This window comes from Sarcophilus harrisii, chromosome 1, assembly GCF_902635505.1.
Source record: "Sarcophilus harrisii chromosome 1, mSarHar1.11, whole genome shotgun sequence".
NCBI lineage: Eukaryota > Metazoa > Chordata > Mammalia > Dasyuromorphia > Dasyuridae > Sarcophilus > Sarcophilus harrisii.
Window position 1 is genome coordinate 279,180,380 of NC_045426.1, and position 25,522 is coordinate 279,205,901.

A 25,522-nucleotide genomic window follows, 5' to 3' on the forward strand; every position below is an offset into this window, starting at 1 on the left:
AAGCCATTCTCCAATTGACAAATAGTCAAAGGATATGAACAGACAATTTTCAGAAGAAGAAATTGAAACTATTTCTAGTCATATAAAAAGGTGTTCCAAATCATTATTGATCAGAGAAATGCAAATTAAGAGAACTTTGAGATACCACTACAAATCTCTCCAATTGGCTAAGATGACAGGAAAAGATAATGATGAATGTTGGAGGGGAAGTGGGAAAACTGAGACACTGATATATTGTTGGTGGAATTATGAACAAATCCAACTATTTTGGAGAGCAATTTGGAACTATGTTCAAAAAATTATCAAACTGTGCATACCCTTTGATCCAGCAATGTTTTTACTGGGCTTATATCCCAAAAAAGATCTTAAAAAACAGAAAGGGACCCATATGTGCAAAAATCTCTGTGGCAGCCCTTTTTGTAGTGGGTAGAAACTGGAAACTGAATGGATGCCCATCAATTGGGGAATGGCTAAATAAATTGTGGTATGTGAATGTTATGGAATATTATTGTTCTGTAAGAATTATAACCAACAGGATGATTTTAGAAAGGCCTGGAGAGACTTACATGAATTAATGCCAAGTGAAATGAGCAGAACCATATGAAATAATGATAAGCAACAACAGATTATAAGAAGATCAATTCTGATAGACGAGGCTCTCTTTAACAATGAGATGTTTCGAACCAGTTCCAATTGTTCAGTAATTAAGAGAGTCATCTACACCTAGAGAGAGAACTGTGGGAAGTGGGTGTGGACCATAACATCACATTTCCACTTTTTCTTTTGTTGTTTCCTTGCATTTTTATTTTCCTTCTCAGGTTTTTTTTCTTTCTTTCTAGATCCAGTTTTTCTTGGGCAGCAAGATAATTGTATAGATATGTATACATATGTTGGATTTGACATATTCTTTAATATATTTAACATGTACTGGACTACCTGCCATCTGGGGGGGGAAATGGAGGGAAAGAGGGGATAATTTGGAACAGAAAGCTTTGCAAGGGTCAATGTTGAAAAATTACCCATGCATATGTTTTGTAAATAAAAATCTATAATAATAATATTTTTTTTTGCTGTGCGTCATGGATTGTGCTAAGAAGGCACTGGAGATACAAATAGAATAATGAAATATTTTTTATTCTTGAGGAACCCACATTTTAATTAGGTGAGAGCATATAAAAGAGTTCTTTAAAGAAAGACTCTTCCTTGGTTCAGATAACAGTAAATGTCACTCCCTATCCCTACCCTAAAACTGCCTAAAAATCTTAGGGATTAGAAATTGAAGGTTTTCCAGACAAAAATATGACCTTATTCTGATATCAGTTTTTCAAAGAATATGTCATAAAACATTAGCAGATTTCAAAGCCTTCAAAAACCTTGAATTACCTGCCACTCATTTCAAATCTTTAGCAACATTGGATTTCATCAGTATGGGTATTTCTCCCCTACAACTGCACATCCCATACTCCTCAGCAGAAAATCTTCAAGAGTTGTTTTGTCTAAAAAAAATTTATCACCCTGAGTGAGAGAGATGTGGAGCTTTCTCAAGAACTCTATGAGACTAGACCTAAGTCATGTGACCCCTATTTCCAGAGGTCTGCAGAGCCGGAAGATCAGGTCTTAGTCCCAGGTTGCAAGAAGAAGTCTCTAAAAGTCAGACCCTAAATCAGTGACAGGAAGTTACAGGAAGTGATCTGACCCACAGGAAACAGATAACATTGGTGAACATTGGACAATGATGGTTACTTTCTTTTAGTCTATCCAATTAAAGGCTTAGGTCTTTTGTTATTTAATGGGATGTTCTGCTTCTGGCTTGTCAAATTGACAAGCACATATTGGGAGCTGAGATGTCTCCCAGGCGTGCTTGGGCCTCTCTCTGCAGGGACTAAATAAATGCTTTCTCTTTGTACCTGAAGATGTCTCTGATTAATTAATTTAGGGAAAGGGGTCTTAACACCAGTCCCACACTGTGTCCAACTTAGTTATGAGTCCTTCTGAATTTAGGTAGGCTTAGCCTTAAATAGTAAACATATACAGCCTGTTACCAAGCCCACATTTAAAAACTTTCCCAGATAGGGAGGAACCTAACAGAGCTTTCACTCAACTGGCAAAGCTTCCAAAGAACCTGGGGTTACTTACATATCAGAGGGCTAAACTGGGACTCACAATAACTGGATTCAAGTTCTCCTATTGTGTGAACCTGTGTGAATAATGCAACCACTCTGAATCTTAGTATCATCATCATAAAATAAGAGGATTGAAATAAATGGCCTCTTAGATCTTTTCCAGCTCTAAATCTATGATTCTACTATAATCCCATGACTACATGTTGAGACATCAGGACAGGACTTTAGTAGAGGTATGTAGAATTAATGAAAGCCATCAAACTATAATTGCTAAAAAAATTATTCTCAAGTAGAGAGAATTAGAATATTTTTCCTGAAAGTTTTAAATGGGAATGGGCAGTTTTCAAAGAAGAAATGAAAGTATAGTCATGTAAAAATGCGCTAAATAATAATTAATTAGAGAAATGTAAATTAAAACAACTCTGAGATACTACCTTATACCTATCAGAGTAGCTGATATGAGAGAAAAAGAAAATGATAAATGGGGGAAAATTCAGACAATAAAACATGGTTGGTGGAATTATGAACTGATACAACTATTCTGGAGAGAAATGTGGAACTATGCTCAAAGGTCTAAAAGACTGTACATATCCTTTGATCTAGCAATACCACTAATTGTATATCTTAAAAAGATCAAAGAAAAGGGGGAAAGATCTTTTGCACAAAAATATTTATAGCACTTTTTTTTTGTGGTGGCAAAGAATGCGCCACAATTGGGGAAAGGCTGAACAAGTTATGGTAAATGATTGTAATGGAATACTGTAAGACATGACAAGAAGAATGATTTCAGAAAAACCTGAAAAGAGTTACATGAATGTGAAGTGAGCAGAATAAGAACATTGTACATAGTAATGGCAATATTATACAATGATGAATTGTGTATGACTTAGTTATTTTCAGGAATACAATTATACAAGATAATTCCAAAGAACTCATGATGAAAAGGGCTGTCAACCTTTAGAAAAAGGAATTCATATGAGTTTTAATGCAGAAAAAAACATACTATTTTTCATTCTATTTTTATTGGGGTTTTTTATGATCTTTTTTTCCTTCACAACGTGACTAAAAAGAAAATGTGTTTTGCATGATTGTACATGAATAATCTATATCAAATTGCTTACCAATTCAGGAAGGGAGGAAGAGAAGAAGGGAGGGAGAGAATTTGGAGCTCAAAATACTAAAAAATGAATATTAATTCTGGAGAGCAATTTGAAATTATGCCAAAAGGATATAAAACTGTGCATATCTTTTGATCCAGCAATAATACTACTAGGTCTATATTTCAAAGCCAAAAAAAGGGAAAGAGACCTTTAATACTAGCTGTTTTACTGGTAGCTAAGAATTGGAAATTAAAGGGATGTCCATTAGATGGGGACAAGCTAAACAAATATGTTATTATAATGGAATATTATATAGAAAACATTATATACATATAGATATATAAGAAATTATATAATTTCTATAATTATAAGAAATATCAAGAAGGATGATTTCGGGAAAACCTTTATGACTAATTAGTTGTGTGGCCTTGGAAAAATCATTTAATCTCTCCCAAATCTTAATTTCATCAACCATAAAATTATAATATTCCTGCCAGACTTAAAATCTTATTAAGTCCCAGAATTTAAGAGTTGGAAAGAATGTCAGTGATCAATTAGTCTAACATAGATACATGTAGATACAGACATGTATATATTGATATATATGTACATATATATTGCTTTTATATGCATCTGTGTGCACATTCCGTTATATATTTTCATATATAACAGAAATCCTCATTAAAACTTAGCCAAGTAGGTAGTTCACAGGTAGCTAGGAAGCCAGGAAAACTACTACTTGTGTAACCTTAGGCAAATCACTTCACTTCTTTTAGCCTTAATTTCCCCATTTATTAATTTGCAAGGAGCAAATTAATATGTGTATGTGTATCTCTCTTTGTAAAAGCTTAAAACTTTATATAAATGCTAGCTTTTGTTATTTAGTGCGACCCACTCATTTTAGAAGTGAAGAAACTGAAGTAGACATAAATTAATCATGTTTCCCAAGTCTTCTGTTCTTTCTGTTATGTGTCCTCAGCTCCTTCAACTGACCTTTAGATAACATATAAATCCATGCCTTTCACCATCCTGATTGCCTAAGTTATAAGCATCCTTCCTGAAATATAGTGGCCTCAAATAATATTCCAGATGCAGTCTGATCAATCAGGCCAATCCCCTCCTTATTCCTGGAAGCTATGCCTCTCTCATAGCAGCCAAAGATTTCCTGACCTTTTCTGGCAGTCACATCACACTCTTATGAGAATAGAGATTTGGAGGAAAAAAATAGGAAAGAAAAGACACATCTAAAGAATCTTAAGATAAATTATAGAATCAAAGTCCAAAGGGAGTTTAGGGGTCCCAAAACTTCTTTCACAAGAAGAAATTAAACTGGTCCTTGAAAACTTCCAGTGCTGAGGACCTCATTAACTTGCATAAACATCTATTACATTTTCATATATTTCTAAATTTTTAGAAAGCTCTTCCTTTTACTGCATTGAAATCTGCCATTTTTATGCCTGGTTATTCCAGCCAGAGCTAAGAGAAGTATGTTTAATTCTTAGACCTTCCTTCCTGCCAGACTCTCTCCACGGAAAACAGGATTGTTTTAAAATGCAATGCCATTTTGAGTCTAGCCAAACTAGCACAATATCAGATATTCAGATTTTAAAATATAAACATGCATTTGGCTCAGGCAGCCAAAACATAATGAGAAAAAACTGCAGTAATAAAAACCACATCAAAGTATTAAATAAATGTAAAGTACTTGACATTGTAGCCCAGAAAACTGAAGAATCTGTTAAAGAAGTTTTATTGTGCTCTTTTCAGTAAGGAAATAGTCATTTCGCTTTGTTGAGGTCAAAGAATCTCTTTATATTTCTTAATCACAAATTAAATCACAGGAGAAATGTTTTCTGAAGAACCAAAAGCAACAACTCATTCCAGGGTCAAGGATGATTTGTGACCAAAATTGCTGTTTTTCCTTCTTCTCCTTCACTTCCCCAATTTCCAAAGGGACTAGAATGATTACAGTGGATTTCTTTGAAATATTAAAAAAAAAAACCAAGCAAACAAAAAACCCAAACAAAAAAGAAACAAAACAAGACAAAACTCAATAACAACGCAATGACTAAAAGTCTTAGCAAGGTAAGTGAGTTGGAAATGATCTAGTTGAAACTGAAATAGAACCATTCATTGAATGTCACATGTTACCATCCTGCTCAATCCTGTGCAACAGGTCTGACTTCAAACCTATTAAAGGATAGTATTCCAGTTGTATTCTTAAGCTCAACAACAGGAAAACCATTTCTGTGCTAAATGTCTGGAATTTAACACTGCTCTAAATTATTATTTAGTTCTCTAAGACCTTTTCAGTTAACTATGCAAACTGTTCTTGTATTAACAGCTTATATTTATATACTTTGTGTATATGTGTGTGTGGGTATATATAAATATTACTACATAGGATTGCTATATGATTAGATAGTATATTATATCTATTATATATACTAAATATACTTATTACATAGATTAAATATAAAATATGCTTATATATAACTATGTATACTAAATTCCACAGTAATTATATGTAGTATATGTATAGTATATATTTATTACAAGTTATATATAAAATATACCATACCTAATTATATATTACATTATAATATATATTATACGGTATATTTAGTATATAGTATATTATATTCTACATTAATTTTATATGGCACATGTATACTATATATATATTTATTACAAATGTTATAAATAAAATATACTGTATATACTTATTATGTATACTATATCCTATATCAATTATATATGGTATACATAATATCAATTATATATATACTATACAGTATATATCGAGTATTAGATATAATATTTAATATATTAATAATAATATTAATAATTAACAATAATATAGCATATAATGTTAGTTATACATAAAAACTATATAATATATATCAGTTATATGCTATATATTATAATTATGTACTCTATGTAATAGCAATTATCCTATATGTTTAGATTTTATATGTAATATCAATTATATGCTTTATATAATTATATTATATATGAAGTATATATTATCAGGTATATGTTTAATTATATACTATATAATATACCACATCATATATTATATAATATAGTATTAATTATTCTAAGAAATATAACTGATATTATATATGCTTATATAGCTATGTAATTGATATATACTAAATCTACATAATATAGCATATAATTGATATTACATAGAGAACATAATTATATATTATATGTAGCATACAACTCTATAAAGTAGATTATTATAGGTACTCTTGTCTCCAATTTGCACGAAAGAAAATTGGGGTTTAGGGAAGTTAAATTAATTAGCTTCAGTCATTTCCCTAGTAGCAATGTTGAGAACTGGAACTAAAACTCTATATACAGCATTCTTTAACTACCTTCACTTTAATCTACTTGATAAAATACTAACAATGCTCAAATATGTTTCCTATTTCCTTGGAAATATACTAATTAAAAAATACTTTTGTCTTGAAAAGAAATTACAGAATTTTTGAGCTGGAAGAAGCTTTAGAAATAATTTAGTTCAATCACTTTATTTTATATATAAGGGAACAGAGAAATATGTAAGGTCACACAGAAACTCCTCTTCAGTCTAGCTTTCCAACCTCATTATTCAGTTGAAGATGCTCTCTCCAAAGTTAAGTCTTTCCTAAATGTCAAATGGAATGGCTGCTTCTCAGTTCTTACACTTCTTGCTCTCTATAAAGCACCTAACAAGGATAAACAACCCCCTTCTTCTTACTGTGTGCTCCCTCTTTTTTTGGTTTTCGTGACACTGCCCTTTTCTGAATCTCTTTCTACCTGCGTGGCTATGGCTTATTAGTAGTCACCCTTTATTGGACCATCATCCAAATAATGACAGGACCACTTAAAGCTCTGGCCCAGGCCCTCATCTATTTTTCTGTCTGTTGTCCTCACCAGGTTTCATGGCTTTGATAGGTCAGAATGGTGAACCACCAGAGATCCCACAAGGTGAGGTCCTGAGTGATCTATTTGTGCCAATCCAGGAATAACAGAGGTTCAAACTTATTGGGCAAGAGCTTTGTAGAAAATACATTTTTCACAAGCTCCCAGATACAATATGGGAGAGGATGCCCTCAGGTGTGTTTTTATTTCTGTTTTTGCTATATCTTTAAATAAATATTCTTTTGTGAATTCAAAAAAAAAAATGAGGGCAGCTAGGTAGTGCAGTGGATAGAGCACTGGACTTGGAGTTAAAGAGTATCTGAGTTCAAATCTGGCCTCAGACACTAGCTGTATGACCCTGGTCAAGTCATTTAATCTTGTTTGCCTCAGTTTTCTTCACAATAAAATAGGCTGAAGAAGGAAATGACAAATCATTCCAATGTCTTTGCTCAGAAAGTCTCAAATGAGATCACAGGGAGGTGACAGTACTGAAATGATTCAATAATAACAAAAGAAGAAAATGGGAGGTGAGAAAGTAGAATCATCTATTATAAAAAGTTTTTTTTTTTTAATAATCTGAACTCAAGAAGATGAGTCTTCCCAACTCCAGGCCTTGCACTCTATCCACTCTATCCATATTGACTGAAGTTCTCTTATGTAAGAGAGCACTGTGCTTTCTAAGCAATTAGACTAATTAGGCAAAAACTGCAAATCTTCTTAAAAACAGTATTTTATTCTGATTTTATACTATTCCATTTTTGGAAAAATGGAAACATAAGGGCTGAAGGGCTAAAAATCAACTGTTATAGATTCACGTTTTCCTTCTGGCCTGCTGATCCCGTCCTTCCTATGTTTCAAAGCTGATTTAGAAACTTCCAAGTATGAAAAACACAATTTGACAATTTAAAGACAGATCCGGCTTGTTCCAATCAGTACAACTAGGCTAGACATATTCTTCTTAGTCAGTCTGGCAAGACTTGGCGACTTCACTCAGTGAAGGACTGGTAAACAGGAAAATCCCAAGTAACCAATGAATCTTTAGGTAAGGCCATTAAACAAGAAAGAAACTGTATAAACACAGATGTCCCTACTTACTGCTGATGGGTAAAATCATACATACATAGGGTTTTCTGGTCATGGATTGGTCCATTTGTAAAGCATACCTTTGTAACTTTTGTTACTCTTGAGTATCAAGAAACGTATTCCTGACAGGCAGTGGGCCACATTCTTGGAGAGTTAATAGGTTCAGGCAGGATAGGTCAACCACTTATTGGACTTATGAAGAAAACTTATTCAAGGATAGAGATGCTTATACAGTTGAGTGCTTCCATTTGCTGAAGTACATCTTCATCTTCACTGTTTCTCTGCCTTTCACATCAATAAATCAATTTGGCAAATGTTCTACAGGTGAACTAGGTCAATCTTCCTTAACTCCCAAAACAAACCCTTTTCCTTCACTCCTCCCATCCCTTAACTTAGGTCCCATAATTTTGTACTATATACTATTCCTCACCTTGGGACATCAGACTCTTAAAATTGTCACTTATCAAAAAACTCTTTGAAAATTTTATCTCAAAGTTGCCTCCCTTAACACCCAAGAAAACTCTCTATCTACCATTAAAGGGGTTAAGGTTTTCAAACATATGTTTTTCTTTTTGGAAAAATTTTTTTAACTCTCAAAGTTTCAAATTTCAGACTTGAATTTAAAAATAAAGTGAACACTCAAATGACTGTTTGGTTATAATTTAGAAGGCAAAAAATAACAAAAATCCCACCCACCTTGCATAGTAAGTAAACCAATATAATTCCGTAAAATGTTAAGGGAAGGCTAAAGTTGGCAAAGAACTTAAAAGTTGATTTACTGAACACCCACAGTAAGATATGCTAATCTGAGGCAGCTGATGGTGATTGAGCACTGAGCCTGGAGACAAGATCTGAAATCATATCCAGCCTCAGATACTTACTAGCTGTGGAATGCTGGGCAAGTCACTTAACCTTTTTTCCTAACTACAAAATGGGGATGATAACAGCACCTACCTCACAGGGGTTTTATCAAATTTTATATATATGTGTGTGTGTGTGTGTGTGTAAATATGAGTACAATGCTTTGAATGTAGTAGGCATTATATAAATGCTTATAAGAGAATAAATTTTTTTTTAATTTTTTGATAGATTTTTGGCAGACCCACATCTAGAACCCCAGGAAATAGATTTAAAAAGTAGGAAGGAGGTTGGTTGTTAGCATGACAGAGAGGGCAATGAAAAGGTGGGTAAACAGCTGGGAGGGAACATCTCCATCTGGGACAAAGATGGGATTAGCCACCCACTTTCCCAAAACTTACTCATGACCTCTTAATCACCAAATTCATGGCTTTTTTTCAGTCCTCATCCTCCCTGGTCTCTCTGCAACATTAGAAACCATGTTGACAAATTTTTCCTGTTTTCTGTATTCTCTCTCTTAGCTTCAAAAGTATCAGAAGCTAAAACTCTAGCAATGCTTGAATCAAGCTTTTTCTATTTTCCCTCAAACTGGTTTATTTTTAAAAATTTCAATATTTCTAGCCATAACTCCCACATAATCTCAAATAACTGAAATATTATTATTTTTGACTCTTTCTTTTCTCATACTTCTCTCCAATCAGTTACTAAATCCAGTCAATCCCACCCCTGCAACATCTTTTGAATCATCTCTATATATATTGGAATTACCCAAATGTAGGACCTAATTTACACCTGCAAAAATATTGGGATAGTTTTCTAAACAGGTCTTCTTGCTTAAATTTTCTACCCCTCCAATCAATTTTTCGAATCACTGCCAGAATAATTTTTCTTATTCATAGAGCTTTGACATCATTCCTCAGAAATCTCTTTTCCCTCAAGTAAAGTTTAAACTCCTTCTGCTGGACATTCAAGTCTCTTTACAATATGATGGTCACTTATATTTAACATGTATTAGTCATCCTGCCATTTAGGGGAGAGGGTGGGGAGGAGGGGAAAAATTGGAACAAAAGGTTGGCAATTGTCAATGCTGTAAAATTACCCATGCATATAACTTGTAAATAAAAAGCTATTAAAAATTTAAATAACCAATATGATGGTCACTGTATCAATTCCATGCCAGACATTTCTTCTATTACTTCTCATTATAGAAGAGGGTATATAGGGACAGTCAGTTCTGCTAAAAGATGACAGATGTGTTCCCCAAAAGTACTATGCAAAATTGTACAAATAAAAATCACATGGCTTATGGGGGAAATGGAATTTGGAGTAGAACTCTCCAAACTTTGTCAGTGACATTTTTAAAAGATAGGAACCTAATAAAAACAGTAGCATAGTTTTATACATGGTAAATTATTTAAAAAAATACATTACTACAATAAACGGCTGCCATGAAGTTGTTGTTTGGCCTATACTCCAAGCTATATGACCAAGTTGGTTTTAGTAGGCCATAGAAGAGTACAGCTTGTGATTTATTGAAAATATGGTGACAGAAAAAACTGAACAGAAGCAAATCGATCTTGTTATGCTACAAATGTTCCCAAATATATCAATTTGGTTGAAACACATTCTAATTTTCTGAGCAAGCATTGCAGCAGAACTGAATACTCAAACCAAACTTAACTACTCTGGATTCTCTGAAATAACTTAAGCTTTTCCACATCTATACTTTTGATCACAATTATTCCCCATGTTTCTAAAGACATCCTCCCCAACCTGATAAATACCTAACCCTCCCTTTTGAAGTCTATTACAAATATCACTTCTTGCATGAAGTTATTCCTGACCTACCCCACACCTCAAGAGTAATTAATGACTTTCATTCTTCCATCTTTTGTTTTGCATTTTGTCTGTTTTTTAAATTTGCGTTTGCTCCTCTTTAATGAATGCATCAATGATTTGTTACTGTAGAAAAGGCAACATGGAATAAAAGTGGAAAGCCTGGAGGATTTGGATTTAAGAATTCTATAACCAGATTATGAAACTTATTGTAATATTCTATGGTCATGCCATCAAATGTGGCTTGATTCTCAACTTCATCTTTAGAGTGGGGATTCAATAGATTCTATTAGAAAGCTAGTTGGCACAATGGATAGAGCAGCAGTCTTTAAGTTAAGAGAATATGAGTTTAAATCTTGTCTCAGACACTTACTAGCTGAGTGACCACGGGAAAGTTACTTTACCCTGTTTGCCTCAGTTTCCTCATCTGTAAAAATAAGCTGGAGAAGGAAATGACAAGCCATTCAAGTATCTTTGTCAAAAAAATCCCAAATGGGGTCATAAAGAGACTAAATAACAACAAAATAGAGATAATAACATTTATACTTCTTACTTCATGGGGCATTTGTGAACAAAGCCCTTAGTAAACCATAAAGCACTATCTAGATGTAATTTATTGTTATCATTGAAAGGCTGCATGATGTAACAGATAGACTAAGGATGATTTTTCTGGGTTCAAATACTAATCTGATACATACTAGTTATCCTGAACAAGTTATTTCTTGGTACAAAGGCAATTCCCTAAGATTATAAATTGCCAAATAATTGCCAATTTACATCAGTGGCAAGAATTTCCACTTTCTTTCCCCCAGGCATATTCTATGTCATTAAAAGGACAGTTCAGAACCATCGTTCCTCCCAAAAGAAGTTATTGCCATTGCACATTTTAGTTATAAGTGATTAATCTCTCTGCCTTGACTATCAACTCTAAAAGGATATATACTATGTCTTATTTAAGCTTACTATCTCCCAGAGCACTCAACACAATGCTCTGCATACAAGAAGTATTTAATAAAAATTCACTGGAATTGAAATGAATTATTGACCATGTGAGGTCAATACTTCTTACTCATGTAGCATTCCCAGGATGCTGAAGCATTTGATACATGAAACTTTAAGGCTTTCAATGATTTTTTTCCAAACTCAAGTTCTTATTGGCTTGTTGCTAAAACGCCACACTATTCCTGGCTCTAAGGCTATGCCAACTGGCAGCTGCAACTATTAGAAAGAATACCTTGAGCCTATTCTCAGTTTGCCATCTTGATCGTTCCCTGAGGAGTCTTATAAATGAATACAGTAAAGTGGCTCAAAATCAGAATCAATGCATCTTAGGTCAAAGGTTCTTATCCTTTTTTGTTGCATGGATACTTCTAATAGTCTGGTGAGTCTATGAGTACCTTCTCAGGAAAATGGTTTAAATACAAATGATTTTTTTATTATAGCTTTTTTATTTACAAGTTATATGCATAGGTAATTTTACAGCATTGACAATTGCCAAACTTTTTGTTCCAATTTTCCCCCTCCGTCCCCTCATCCCTCCCCCCCATCCCCTCCCCCTGATGGCAGGTTGATCAATATATGTTAAAAATGTTAAAGTATAAATTAAATACAATATAAGTATACATGTCCTAACATTTATTTTGCTGTACAAAAAGAATTGAACTGAAATAGTGTACTATTAGCCTGTAAAGGAAATCAAAAATGCAAGCAGACAAAACTAGAGGGATTGGGAATTCTATGTAATGATTCATAATCATCTCCCAGAGTTCTTTCGCTGGGTTGTAGCTGGTTCAATTCATTACTGGTCTATTGGAACTGATTTGGTTCATCTCATTGCTGGAGATGGCCCCACATCCATCACAATTGATCATCATATAGTATTGTTGTTGAAGTATATAATGATCTCCTGGCCTTGCTCATTTCACTCAGCATCAGTTCATGTAAGTCTCTCCAAGCCTTTCTGAAATCATCCTGTTGGTCATTTCTTACCGAACAATAATATTCCATAATATTCATATACCACAATTTATTCAGCCATTCTCCAATTGATGGACATCCATTCACTTTCCAGTTTCTGGCCACTACAAACAAGGCTGCCACAAACATTCTTGCACATACGGGTCCCTTTCCCTTCTTTAAGATCTCTTTGGGATATAAGCCCAGTAGTAAGACTGCTGGATCAAAGGATCACAGTTTGATAACTTTTTGAGCACAGTTCCAAATTGCTCTCCAGAATGGCTGGATGTATTCACAATTCCACCAACAATGAAATACAAATGATTTTAAAGATAACCAATTATATTGAAATAAAAATGCATTTTTATACAAGTTCATAGACTCCCTCCCTTCCTCTGAAATTTTAGGTGTCTCTGTCCTAGAAGTAGATAATTTTAACAACTTTTAAAAACTATAGTTCTACACAGCTCTAGGATCCTCTAAAAATTATTCCCTAAATCAAAAGACCAATACAACAGAATGGAAGTCCCTTGAAAATATGGGTTATGCTTTTTAAAATGTTTGTGTCCCCAGTGGTTTGTACACAATAAGCACTTAATAAGTGTCTGAAGAATTGAAATAGTATTTTAAATCACTAAATTATTTAAATTAAATTAATTTAATACATTTATGTTAAACTAAATTATGTTTTCTGTTTGAACATTGAGACATTAATCATTTTTCCATAACTGCCTGTTTGAATTTACAGTTAGCAGAAGGGATAAAGGGCAGGCTTTGGAGTCAGAAAACTTGGGTTCGAGTCATGCTTCTGACATGTATCTCTGTGCCATTGGCATCTTGTTAAGACTGTAAGTTATAGGTAAGTTGCAGAGCTGGACTGGTGAAGGGAATTTCTACACTTCTAAACCAAGAATTGCTCACACTGGTGAATCATAGGTTCAAATCTACTTACTTCCCACCCTTCAATCCCCAGAATGGAAACTGGTTGAGTAACCTACAGTAATGCCACTGAGCACATTGCCTGCCTCTCCACTGACCCACCACCAAATTACTCATAATTTTTGTTGTGATTTTGCAATTTGATTTTGTCCATATTATAAGCATGTCACCAAGCTAACATGTGGGATCTTTTATTAATTCAAACCAGATGCATAAAGTTTCATATAGGGTTCCTTGTCGTACTTTATATATTAGCTTAAATCTCCTATCTCAGCTAAAAATATGGATATCCCCAAATTGGTAGGAACTGCAGTTCTTTGATGACTGTGCAACTCTGCCTCATTTAAATCAAATTCACAAGTGAGTCAAGACATCACCCAGTCAATTTATCGGTCCTCTTCTAAAAGGAAGAACAACACTCCAAAGATGAAAAACTCATTGCTTCCAAGGATGTCCATTCCATTGTTAATTTTCATCCCTTCTATTGAACCAACTTTTGCTTTTCTTAACTCTCATTTTCAATTCAATTCAATTCAAGGGAAACATGTTCAAATCTTTGCTTTAACAATATCACTTTCTCAGGTCTATGAGGAGTGCATTAGAAAAGGGAGAGACTTGTTCATTAGAGACTAGAATAAAAGAAGAGAGAATAGGGATGAGGTCAAGGAGTTTTGAGATACAGCAGAGAAGAGAATAGAAAAGAGGCAGATTAATTGCTTATTAAATTATGTGACAGACTCTGTGATAAGCCAATACAACAAAGAAAAAAAATAGACCTTGCCCTCAAAGAGCTTATAATCTAATAGGAGAATTTGAGAGGAATTCAGTCCTCTAGTCCTCCAATCAAAAGGAGATGCGGCCAAGAAAACTGAGAAGATATATCCAAACTGAATCTATCAGTATGATGCTGAGATTTCGGGTTATTCCATGTGGGATAAATTGTTCCTGAAGTCCAAACCAAGCAGAATGCAGATTTAGGAAAGGGTAAATGAACTCACTGCCAAAATAGGGAAGACAATACAGTCTGTACACTGTGGGACAGTAAGCTTGACTTTGATTCCTGAGAAAATTCTTGAATTTTTTACCTACTCCACCCATCAAGCTATTTTGTTATCTGTGCTGCTGCCTTAAATAGGGAAAATGGTGCACCTGATTTCATTATCATTTTCAAATAGCTCCACTTTCATCATTAAGAATCCTAAATTTCCTGACTGACCATGAACCCCTTTCAATTAATCTGCTTCTTCTCTATTCTCTCCTAGGCTACATCTCAAAACTCCTTGACCTCATCCCTATTTTCTCTTCCTTTATTCTACCCTCAAATGAACAAGTTTCTCCCTTTTCTAATGCATTCCTCACAGACCTGAGAAAGTGATATTGTTAAAGCAAAGATTTGAATGTTTCCCTTGCTCAAAAATCTCTAGTGCTTCACTAACGACTAACACAAAGCTTCTTAAATTGTGGATCATTGGCTCCATATAGGATCATGTAACAATGTGGGGATCACAAAAAAATTGAACAAGTATCAGTAAAAAGCATCAAATATGTAATTTTTATGTAAAAAATTATATATCAAACAATTATTTTAAAATCAATTTCTTTAAGATTTATTATCAGTAAATATTTTATTTCTATAACAATTTTATATATCTGTATACTTGAGGTCATATAAAAATTCTCAGGTGAAAATGGGTCATGAATGTAAAAAGTTTAAGCCCTGATCTAAGATAAAATACAAATTCCTGTGTTTGTTAAAGCCACCAACAATTTGACTACCACCTACCTTTCTAGTATTATTAAATCCTATTCTATGATACACTCTATGGTTCAACCAAACTAGCCTGCTAGGCCATCTATCTCTGTCTCTGGATGTCTCTGTCTCTCTGTTTTCCTCTTTCTCTCTCTCTTCTCCTTCCTCCCTTTCCCTCTGTCCTTCCCCATATATCATTCCATTTTTGCCTGATCTACCTTTGTAGATCTGTCCCCCTTCCCATGCCTGAAATGAACTCTGCCTGTTTGAATTCCTAGCTTCCTTCCGTCAACTCAAAAAACTCATACTTTTTTGCATAAATGTTTGTATTCACTTCTATGTGTATACATTCCTTTCTCTAAAGAACATAAGTTCCTTCTACCAGTGACTGTTTCCTTTTTTGTTTTTGTACCCCTGATGCTTCATATGCACTTATAAAGTGCTTAATAAATGCACTGTGATTGATAGATTTCTTATAATTCTTCTCACTGGGCCTAGTTCTACACTCTGAACCTACAGAAATTTAAATCAACAATGGCAAAATTTCATCAAGTAACTGCTATACACAAGTCACTGGGAATACAAAGAATAAGAAAAGAAAATAAGAAAAATTCAGTCTCAGTGTTCAAAAAACTTACAATATAATAGGAAGATAAGACCTGGATGCAAAGAAGTTCTCTTCTACAATATTTGAAGACAGCTATCAAATTCACATATTTTTCCGTATTCTTTTCTTTTTCCTTTCCACTAAGTACTAGAAAGTACCAACCTAGCATTGTGAGAGGCAGAAAGGGATGATGAAAAAAACAGTGACCTTGGAATCAGAAGACTGGAGTTTGGGTTCTAAATTTGCCATTTCTGAACTGTATTACCATAAGTAAAGCCATTTAACATTTTTAGACCTTAATTTCCCCCAAGAACTCTTCACACTCAATCATACTACAAATCCCACAAGCAAAGGCAAGGATAAAAAAGCTGTTAGCTCCAGGGAAAAGTAGTGTCAGGTAACTTAGAAACTAGAACATTCACATCTCCTGAGAATTGGCTTTCCTCTATATGTTGCCAAAACCTAATCAATACATACTTCGCTTTGGTTGATTTCCAGATGCAGCTAGGAATCTCAGTGCATCACAGAGTTCACCATGGCTGAGAGCCTTCCTGCTCCCAGGAGGCTCAGGCCTGGAATGTTGAGCTGCATGTTTCTCATGTATGAAGACTACAAACATCCAGTGAGGTTAACACTGCAAACCTATTTTTAGCTTATGCATTGTTCTCATTGCTTATCTTCTATGAGGACAATCACACTATTAAGTTAAAAATCAATATGAATTCTGAATACTAAACTACTATACAAGTTATCTGAAGTCATATATCTGTCTTCATGTTCTTCATAATGGTCAAAAGTCAGTGGCTTCACTAAAAAAAAGTTCCCTAAACTAATAAGATGCTTATTCAAGACAAAAAAGAATTCTTTGGTCTAAGGAAGTTTTTTTTTTCCAATAATCTTTTTTCCTATGATTAATCAAACTTTTTGACTTCAACAGGAACTAGAATAAGAACAATAGTCCTAATACAGAAAAAAATTAAAATGAGACAAACTTTTTCTCAAAAAATTGTTTAAAATTTTTATCCATTCACTTCCTTGCTCAACAACTTTGCATATCTCCTATTACTTAGTGAATTCAAATTCTTCTGCATAGATTTTTACTAACTGCCTTTATCTCTATTCCATTTTTTCCATTTATTGTTACTCATCAACAACTCTACATATACAATGATTTTTTTTCACATCTCCAGATTTCTTCTTCCCTTTCAACTGCAATATCTTTTCTCAACTTTCCCCAATATTTACTCAAATAGATCTAAGATCTCCATGATGTGGATATTCTCTCCAACCTCAACTTGTTCATTCCTCTCTATCCACAAGCTTCTTGTCCATCCCCTCCCTTGTCTGCCACAGAGATTACACACAACATTATGGATGTAGTCTTCCACTTCTCCTTGTAATTCCTTCCCTGGAATGTGATCATGCCCATCATATACTATATCCACTTGCATTGGGAGATGCTCAAGTTCAATTATTTGGAGCCTTCTATGTCAGGCAATCATACACTAAGAGCACTGGATTGGAGTTGAGGTATCTGGTTTAAGATCTGAGCTTTGCTACTAAATACCATTTGGACAATGAATTCCAAAACCTCTTTTTAAAGAAGGAGTCTATTTCTATCTCTTCATTTCCTATCTAGCCACACTCCCTACCTTTCCTATCTAGCTAACTCCATCATTCTTCCTTTTCCTTCATCCCTGCCTTTCAGCTTCTTTTTGAGTGTTGCCTTCCTCCATTAGATTGTAAGCTCCTTGAGGGCAGGAAGTATTTTTCTTTTTTGTATTTGTATCTCCACTGCTTAACACAGTGTCTGGCACCTAGCAGATGTTAATAAATGTTACTGACTGATTATCCAGTGTGATTTTGTACAAAATCACTTAGATCTCCTGGCCTAAGTTTCCACATCTGTAAAGTAAGAGATTAGACTAAATGACCTTTAAACTCATTTCCATCTCTAAATCTGTGAACCTATGTGATCTTAAGGATTTTGTGAGCAATACTAGAAGAATACCAGTATGAAAAATATGGACCTTTCTTTAGTGACCCAGTCACATGTTAGGTTTGTAAATTTTCTTGAATATTCAATCGAGATCTGTATATCTATATACTCAAGTAGATTGCAAGCTACTTGAGAATAGGATTGTTCTGTATTTATATTTCCTAGGGGAATACTATGCCTCTAGTGTACTTTAAGTAAGTGATAAAATAAAACAAAAGTTAGTATAAATTGGCTACAAATTTAAACTTTAAGCACACCTACATTCTCAGAATTTATTCATCTGTTATAACCAAAGGGTATTCCAGCTTGAAAATTCATGATTTTCCCCCAAAATGCATTTTCCCAAATTGATGCCAGGGCTGTACTATAACTCAGTGGAGGGAGGGGAATCTGTTTTGCATGGGATGGAATGGGATGCCTTTGTCATCCTTTCTTGAAGCTCAGACACCACACTTCCTTCCCTACATTTGGTTTCCATTTGGTCTCAGTGGCCTCTTCAAAATGCAAACGTTATTCATTAAGATACAACTGACACTGGATGGTTTACATCCACTGAACCAATTCTTGGAATATTTGTAACAGGATGTGGGCCCCCAGCTTACCACTAATACCAGTGGGCTTCATGGTTTCCTTATGCCAAGGGTACATGTCAGGATGCTTAGTCATATTCTAACTTCATCCCTCAGGAATTCTGAATTGCCCACATTGCTCATGGGTAAAAGAAGATATAGACATGGTGTCCATAGACACTTTCTTGGCCTGAAACTGTCTTTGGGACTCATTCCATACTTAATGCTATCTAACTTTTCATGTCTAAAATAAGGAAAGGTAATTATGAATACTCTCCAGCTGAAGAATCATAGCAAGAAAAAATGTGGACACCCTCCATTGATTATCTTCACCATAGTCTGTCTATAGCTTGTTTGCACATGGTTCCTCCCATATTGTCTCTCCCATTAGATTGTAAGTATTTTGAGAGCAAAAACTATCATTTTATTTTTCTTTGTATTCTCAGTGCTAAATCCAATGCCTATCACATAGCAAGGTACTTAATAAATATTTATTGCTTGATTGACTAACTGGACAAAATGGATTTTTAAATGATCTTGCTTATTGTGATTTCCTCTTGGTTTTGGCAAGAAATAAAGATAATAAACCATTTCTGGCCTCTGGACAAGAAAATCAAACTGAAAGATTCAAATAGAGTACTAGAAAAGGATACTTTTTTTTGGAGGCAGTTGGAACAGGATAGAAGATGGGGACGGACTGGTTTGCCTAAAAATTAAAATTGTCTGAGATCATGAGATTGATTAACATAAAATCATATGTTTAGGGATATATGGGAGCTTAAAAATTATTTTGTGTAATCCCATCATTTTACAGATGAAGAAAAGGAGATTGAATTAGTAAAATGAATTGTTCTAAGTCACCATGTGACCTGACCATTTAAAGCGACACGACTATCTGTTATTTCACAGCATTAGTTATCACAGTGTTAAATTTCCCTTATGCCACTTGGTATTTAGAGATAATCTCTCTTGCTTTACTAATGTCTTTATACATAATAGGCGCTAAAGAAATAAAATATTTGTTGTGTAAATTTGTCATAGTCCTTATCCACTTACCTACGAGTCTCCCCCAGTGCCACCTGCTTATCTCTTACCACTTCAAACTGAGTTCTGAGTCCATAACACAGAGCGCTGATAGACTGCCTGACATGGTAAAGGAAATTCCTCCTGCCTCAAGAACCTGGGGAAATTTATTAACTTCACTCCAAGTGGTAGAGATTTCTTCCCAAGCTTTCATCTTAATCATGAACAATTATAAAAACACTAAGTTTTTGCAAAAGACTTGACATGTGTGATCTATCTCATTTGGTCCTCACCACAAACCTGTAAGACAGGTACAATTTCACAGATGAGGAAACAGACAAGGCTAACTGCCTTGCCTAAGGACACAGAACTAACAAGTGTTTCAGGTAGCATTCAAACTCAGGTCTTTCTGATTCCCAATTTAGAAATTCTATTAACTATACCACCTGGCTATCTATATGTCCCAGGAGAGCCTTCTAGCATCCCAGACTAAGAGATAAGGCTAGAGGGGGGAAGTGGATGAATACCACTATTTCTCCACAAGTCTGGGCTTAATAAAGTAAGCACTGTCCCTCAGACTGAATTTGCATTTAAAAAGTATGAAGGTGAGAATAAAGGTGGCAGAAAACAATGAAGTAAGAAGTTCTGAACCCTTTTGGTGTTACTGACACCTCTGATGAAACCTATTAATCTCTTCTCAGAAAGTTTTCAAAAGCATTCAACAAAATTCGTGGGATTATAATTCCAAAATACAGTTATCAAAATTTATTTTTTTTAAAGTTCATAGACTCCAGATTAAAAATCTATGAACTAAATAATTAAGTTCCAGAGTATGCACCCCAAAATGATGTAACCTTGCACAGTGCCAGATTGACAATAATCCTAGAAAGTATAGGACATGCACATGTCAAAATCCATGTTCAGTATGTTTATTTGCAATCGGTACAAATAATTCTCTAAATCTACTTACAAAATTATAAAGGCTGTACAAGAGATATACATGTTTTTAAAATATATGTGTATATATATATATGTTTATGTAAGATATACATACATATAAAATATATAGGAATATAAATGTGTGTGTGTTTATGGACACACACACGAAGAGGAAAATCCTCAAAGAGAGTGCCAGCCTCCTTCCTAAAGTAAATCACCGCTTAGATCAGTCTGCCACATTTTGAGACAGTTGGCACCAGAGGACCTGCATTAGCTGACTTGCCTTTCTCCATGTGCAGAAAGCCAGTCTTTTCATGGGCGCCAGCTTTTGCTTAGCCATTTACTTGAAGGAAACCAGGATGCCAAATCAGGAAATGTGACAGCTCTGTGAAGGAGGCCCTCGACAGAAGCCTGGAGCTTTCAGCAGAAGGGATTCCATCTAAGATCCCGCTAAGTCACCCAGTTGTCTGTGCCTTAATGCCAACTCCACTCACAGCCTCCTATTATGCCATTGGTAACAAAACATCACCTATCTACATGGCACCACGATTTGAATATCTCTTTTCTTATCAAGGGCATGACATACGGGCATCACAGGCTTTGCTCTCAAGTTTTCAAGCCATGAATGACTTCATGCTCCATCAACATACATAGCATACATAGATGATGATGTAGCTTATTGAGTTCTGGAGACTTGAGTTTTCAGAAATTTTCAGATTAGATATTGTTGGAGGTGATCCTCTCGATTCAACTGTGGTATCTCAAAACAGAATCTGCCTTTGAAGAGTTAGGAAAGAAGAATTCCATAAAAACTCCCTTCAGACTAGAGATCTTAAGGGGAAAAAAAACAGCATGGCCTTGATGCTCCTTTCCATTAGAGACATGGCTTAAAACCTTCTGGAGGGAAAAAAATATCTTGCTGATAAAGTAGTACTTTCCTCCAACAAATTAATACTTCTTCCCCTCCCCCAGGTAACTTTGGAACAGAAAACATTAATCCACTGTAAGTCTGGCAATTCTTCTGTACTAGTATATTATTAGTCCTATTTTTTTCTTTTTTTCTTCCCTATAACAACAGTAATCATTCCTTCATCTACAAGGGAAATATATAATCCAGCTGTGGCCTTTATAGTAAAAACACAACATCTGTTGATCATTGGTAACACTGGTCCAAGGACGATTAAAATCTCGACAGATTTAGACATTTTAAAACTCAAGTAGCACATGCAGAGACCCTACATTGCACAACTTTTTTGAACTGGCATCTGAACTTTGCCAAAAGGGATTGCCTTGAACCCAGCTAGATGAGGTGCACAGAATATCCAAGCCCTAGGACCTCCCCAAATGCTAGGAGTTCTAAGCCATGACCGTGCCTGGGCCATTTTATAAGCAGTATTTTTTCCCCTTCAGTGTGTCCTTTTTCATATGACACCAGCAAAGGGGAGGCTCAGGACTTCCACCAGCATCCAGACATTCAGCACAGGGAGATGGTATTCTACACTAGCAGTTTGGGGAGTCACGTACTTTTTTCCTTTACCTAAGAGAACGGCAAGGTAATAAAATTACCATTTAATTCAGTTTCCCCACCTTCCGAGTCCATAAAGCAAAGATATTCCTTTGCAGGAGAACATTTGAGAACCATTCCATTCGCGTACCCCCTCCCCTCCCCTCAGTCCTGAAATAAAGCATCTTATTTCTAAGCCCTGTGTATCGCTCTTAATTCACCCCATCCAAATCCCAGTCCCAAGCACACCTCATTTTTACATGGGTACATACAAATACAAGCATGCATGTGCTGACCTTTATGCACACGTCTAAAGAAAAAAAAGCAAAGCCAGATCTTACCAACTTCTTTTTTTCAAGCGCATGCCTATGCAGCTCCTGTGCTGGAGGGCTCCCCCCTCCCCAACCCCCAAACTCAAGGTCCCCCTCCTTGCCAGACAATAGAGCAAATAAAATGAAACTAGACTTACAGCTATGGCTTGCAGCCTTTCCTTGTGCAATTCTGCCTCCGCCATCCTAGAGAAGAGGACACGGGGAGTGGGAGAAAAAAAGGGGGGAAAAACACCGCAGTCACCAAGAGAAACGGAGTCGCACCGCAGGGTATTCTCGCCCCGAGCCCGGCACTGTGCAAGGGGAAGCCCCCGGCCCCCCGGAGGCAGCGCAGTTGACCAGCGAGCTCAGGGGAAGCTCATTTTCGTCACTGGCCCATCGCCTCCTTGCCTGTCTCCCAGCTGTGCTGCTAACTGCATTTCAGCGCGGCTCCTGTGCCCCGATGCTGTCACACAAGCCATGGAGGTGGGCTGGGAGCAGCTGAGCCCAGGGAGAGCTTGCATGGCTGGGATGGGTTTTTTTGCCCTGACGTCTCAGCTCGTTCGCTCCGCCTCTGGGGTGTTGGGTCACCGCAGGAGTTGAACATCTAGAGAACGCATAGTAATCAGAACCTGCCTGAATGCAGGGGGATGAGACAGCTGGAGGAGTGCGAGTTCTGATGAAGTGCGGAGGCTGGGGAGGGCGGGGGGGATAGTGTGCAGAATAGAACGCGCCAGACAAATTCCTTGCAAAGGGTTCTGCTCTTTAACAGAAAAAATGGCTTGTTTGGGGATCAAACTGCAGTCGGGGACAAATAACGCGGGACATAACGGGCGGTGATGGCTGTGCAAGGGACATTGGGACGCAGCAGTTGGCGCATGAAAATGTGACACTGGGCTTAACTTCAGAGGAGGAATGTGGTCTGGTCTATTCTGGGCATAGAAGGGGTGAGGAGGGCTACACAGCTGGGGGGGGGAATGGGAGGGGGGACAAGCCTTCATGCGGAGGATGGGGGTGGCGGGAGAGTCAGCATCCTTACTGATTTGGTTACATGGGTATGGCCTGCCCTGCCCTGCCCTGTGGACTTTGCAGCAGATAGCAATGGCTTCGATCTACCGCCTTTGGCTCTGCATAAATCTGCTCTTGGGAGGTCCGCGGTGTTTTTTATCTTTCTTCTCCCTACTCTGTAGTAGCCCTGGCATTAAAGTCAAGAGAGTTTCTGAAGGATGCTCTTCCTTAGACCAGCTAAGGCTGTGCTCATCAGCCCTCCTTTTTTCAACTCTCTCAAGGAAATTTTAGCGTTAACGGTTCTGGAAAATTTGGGTTGCTTAAACCCTAGTAGTCCGCACTGAAAACTACCTCTCTGCGGTTTCCAAAAGAATAAATACCACAAAAATTGTTGATCTAGTATTTACTTAAGGCTTGGAAGGAGCATAGGGTGCAAAGTGCGGAGTTTACCAGGCCCACCTACTTAGATACACTTAGATACACTTTCTCTGGGAAAGTACCCGGGAGAGAAAACTCTGGATTGATTTGATTGATTTGTTTTTTCAGGGACGTTTTTGTGTGTATCCGTGCCATTTATTATTCAGACAAATATTTATCAGAATTTGCTTTAAGGCTCTTCTTTCCACTATTTGAAATGTTTTATTTTGCACAGATCGGTCCCCGATAGTCTGCTTCCCAGCCTGCAATGCACTACCTCCTCTTGTCCACTTGCAATCTCTGGTTTTCTTCAAAGTTTAGCTCCAGCACCATCTTCTGCACTAGGCCCTTCCCCAGTACTTTGCATTTACATTAACACAGCTTAAAACTGCACTGAACTTTTGGGACAACTTGTATGTTTTGCCTAAAAGGCAAAGCAAAAACTTTCATTTTTTTAAATCTTTATGCCCCTAATGACTTGCACAATAGACTAGTCCACAGTCTTAGTCCACTGATAACAGACTTAGTGCTTAGTCCTTAGTCCTTAGACTAAAAACAGACTTAGTCCACTAATAAATGCTTGTTAATTGATTATTAATAAGGAGTGGGGAAAGATATTATTAGTAGATACTAATCAACTGTAGTAATGGACAAGATGTGTACAAGGAAAATGGAGACAGGAAGAGCCTTTGAGAGGATAGTTTTGGAATTTATGGTTTCTAAACTTTGTTGAATGTGATTTTTTTATGAACAAAATGAGATCAAGTCTAGGATTTAATTGATGAAATTAACAGCTCCAATTATGAAGAGTTGTAGTCTTTTTAATCTCCAATACAGACAAGGTTATTCTTGATAAATAGATAGATTATCTGGTACTCTCAGAATACTTCCATAACAGGACTGTTATCTTAGTCTTGGAGTTCCTGAAAATTATCCCAGTGACAGCATTTCCTGCCTGTTGAGTTTCTCATTCCAGCTTGCAAATCAACGCTTTCATTCTGTAATCAATTTGTTAGTCATGGTTAGCATGGTTTGTTAATACCTTTTACATTTGAGGGTGTGGGATAAGCCTTACCAAAAAAAAAAAAAAACCACTTCTGGGGAAGCAATAAACTAGAAAACATTTTTACATTCAAAGGTTCTAATAAAGGCCTCATTTCCAAAATATATAGTGAATTGACTCAAATTTAAAAGAAATCAAGCCATTCTCCAACTGATAAATGGTTAAAGGATATGAACAGAGAATTTTCAGATGAAGAAACTGAAATCATTTCTAGTCGTATGAAAAGGTGTTCCAAATCACTGTTGATCAGGGAAAGGCAAATTAAGACAACTCTGAGATACCATTACACACCTGTCAGATTGGCTAAGATGACAGGAAAAGATAATGATGAATGTTGAAGGGGATGCGGGGAAAACTGGGACACTGATACATTGTTGGTGGAATTGTGAATGAATCCAACCATTCTGGAGAACAATTTGGAACTATGATCAAAAAGTTATCAAACTGTGCATACCCTTTGCTCCGGTAGTGTTACTACTGGGCTTGTATCCCAAAGAGAATTTAAAGAAGGGAAAGGGACCTGTATGT

At 36.0% G+C, this 25,522-nt stretch overlaps 1 protein-coding gene across 8 annotated transcripts in view; it reads right to left on the reverse strand.

Annotated features, from left to right (window-relative positions):
* The window catches only part of PALM2AKAP2 (PALM2 and AKAP2 fusion), a 492,110-nt gene extending 468,790 nt beyond the window's left edge, over positions 1 to 23,320 (reverse strand). For 3 of the 8 annotated variants that reach the window (XM_031943100.1, XM_031943087.1, XM_031943096.1), the window contains exon 1: positions 22,668 to 23,199. In XM_031943100.1, coding sequence (XP_031798960.1) covers positions 22,668 to 22,712 — 45 coding nt within the window. In that variant the 5' untranslated portion in view covers positions 22,713 to 23,199. Of the gene's footprint in view, positions 1 to 22,667 lie in introns of all 8 variants that reach the window. The other 5 variants (XM_031943090.1, XM_031943074.1, XM_031943080.1 and 2 more) reach the window with 5 other exon arrangements.
* Between the last annotated feature and the right edge of the window lie 2,202 nt (positions 23,321 to 25,522).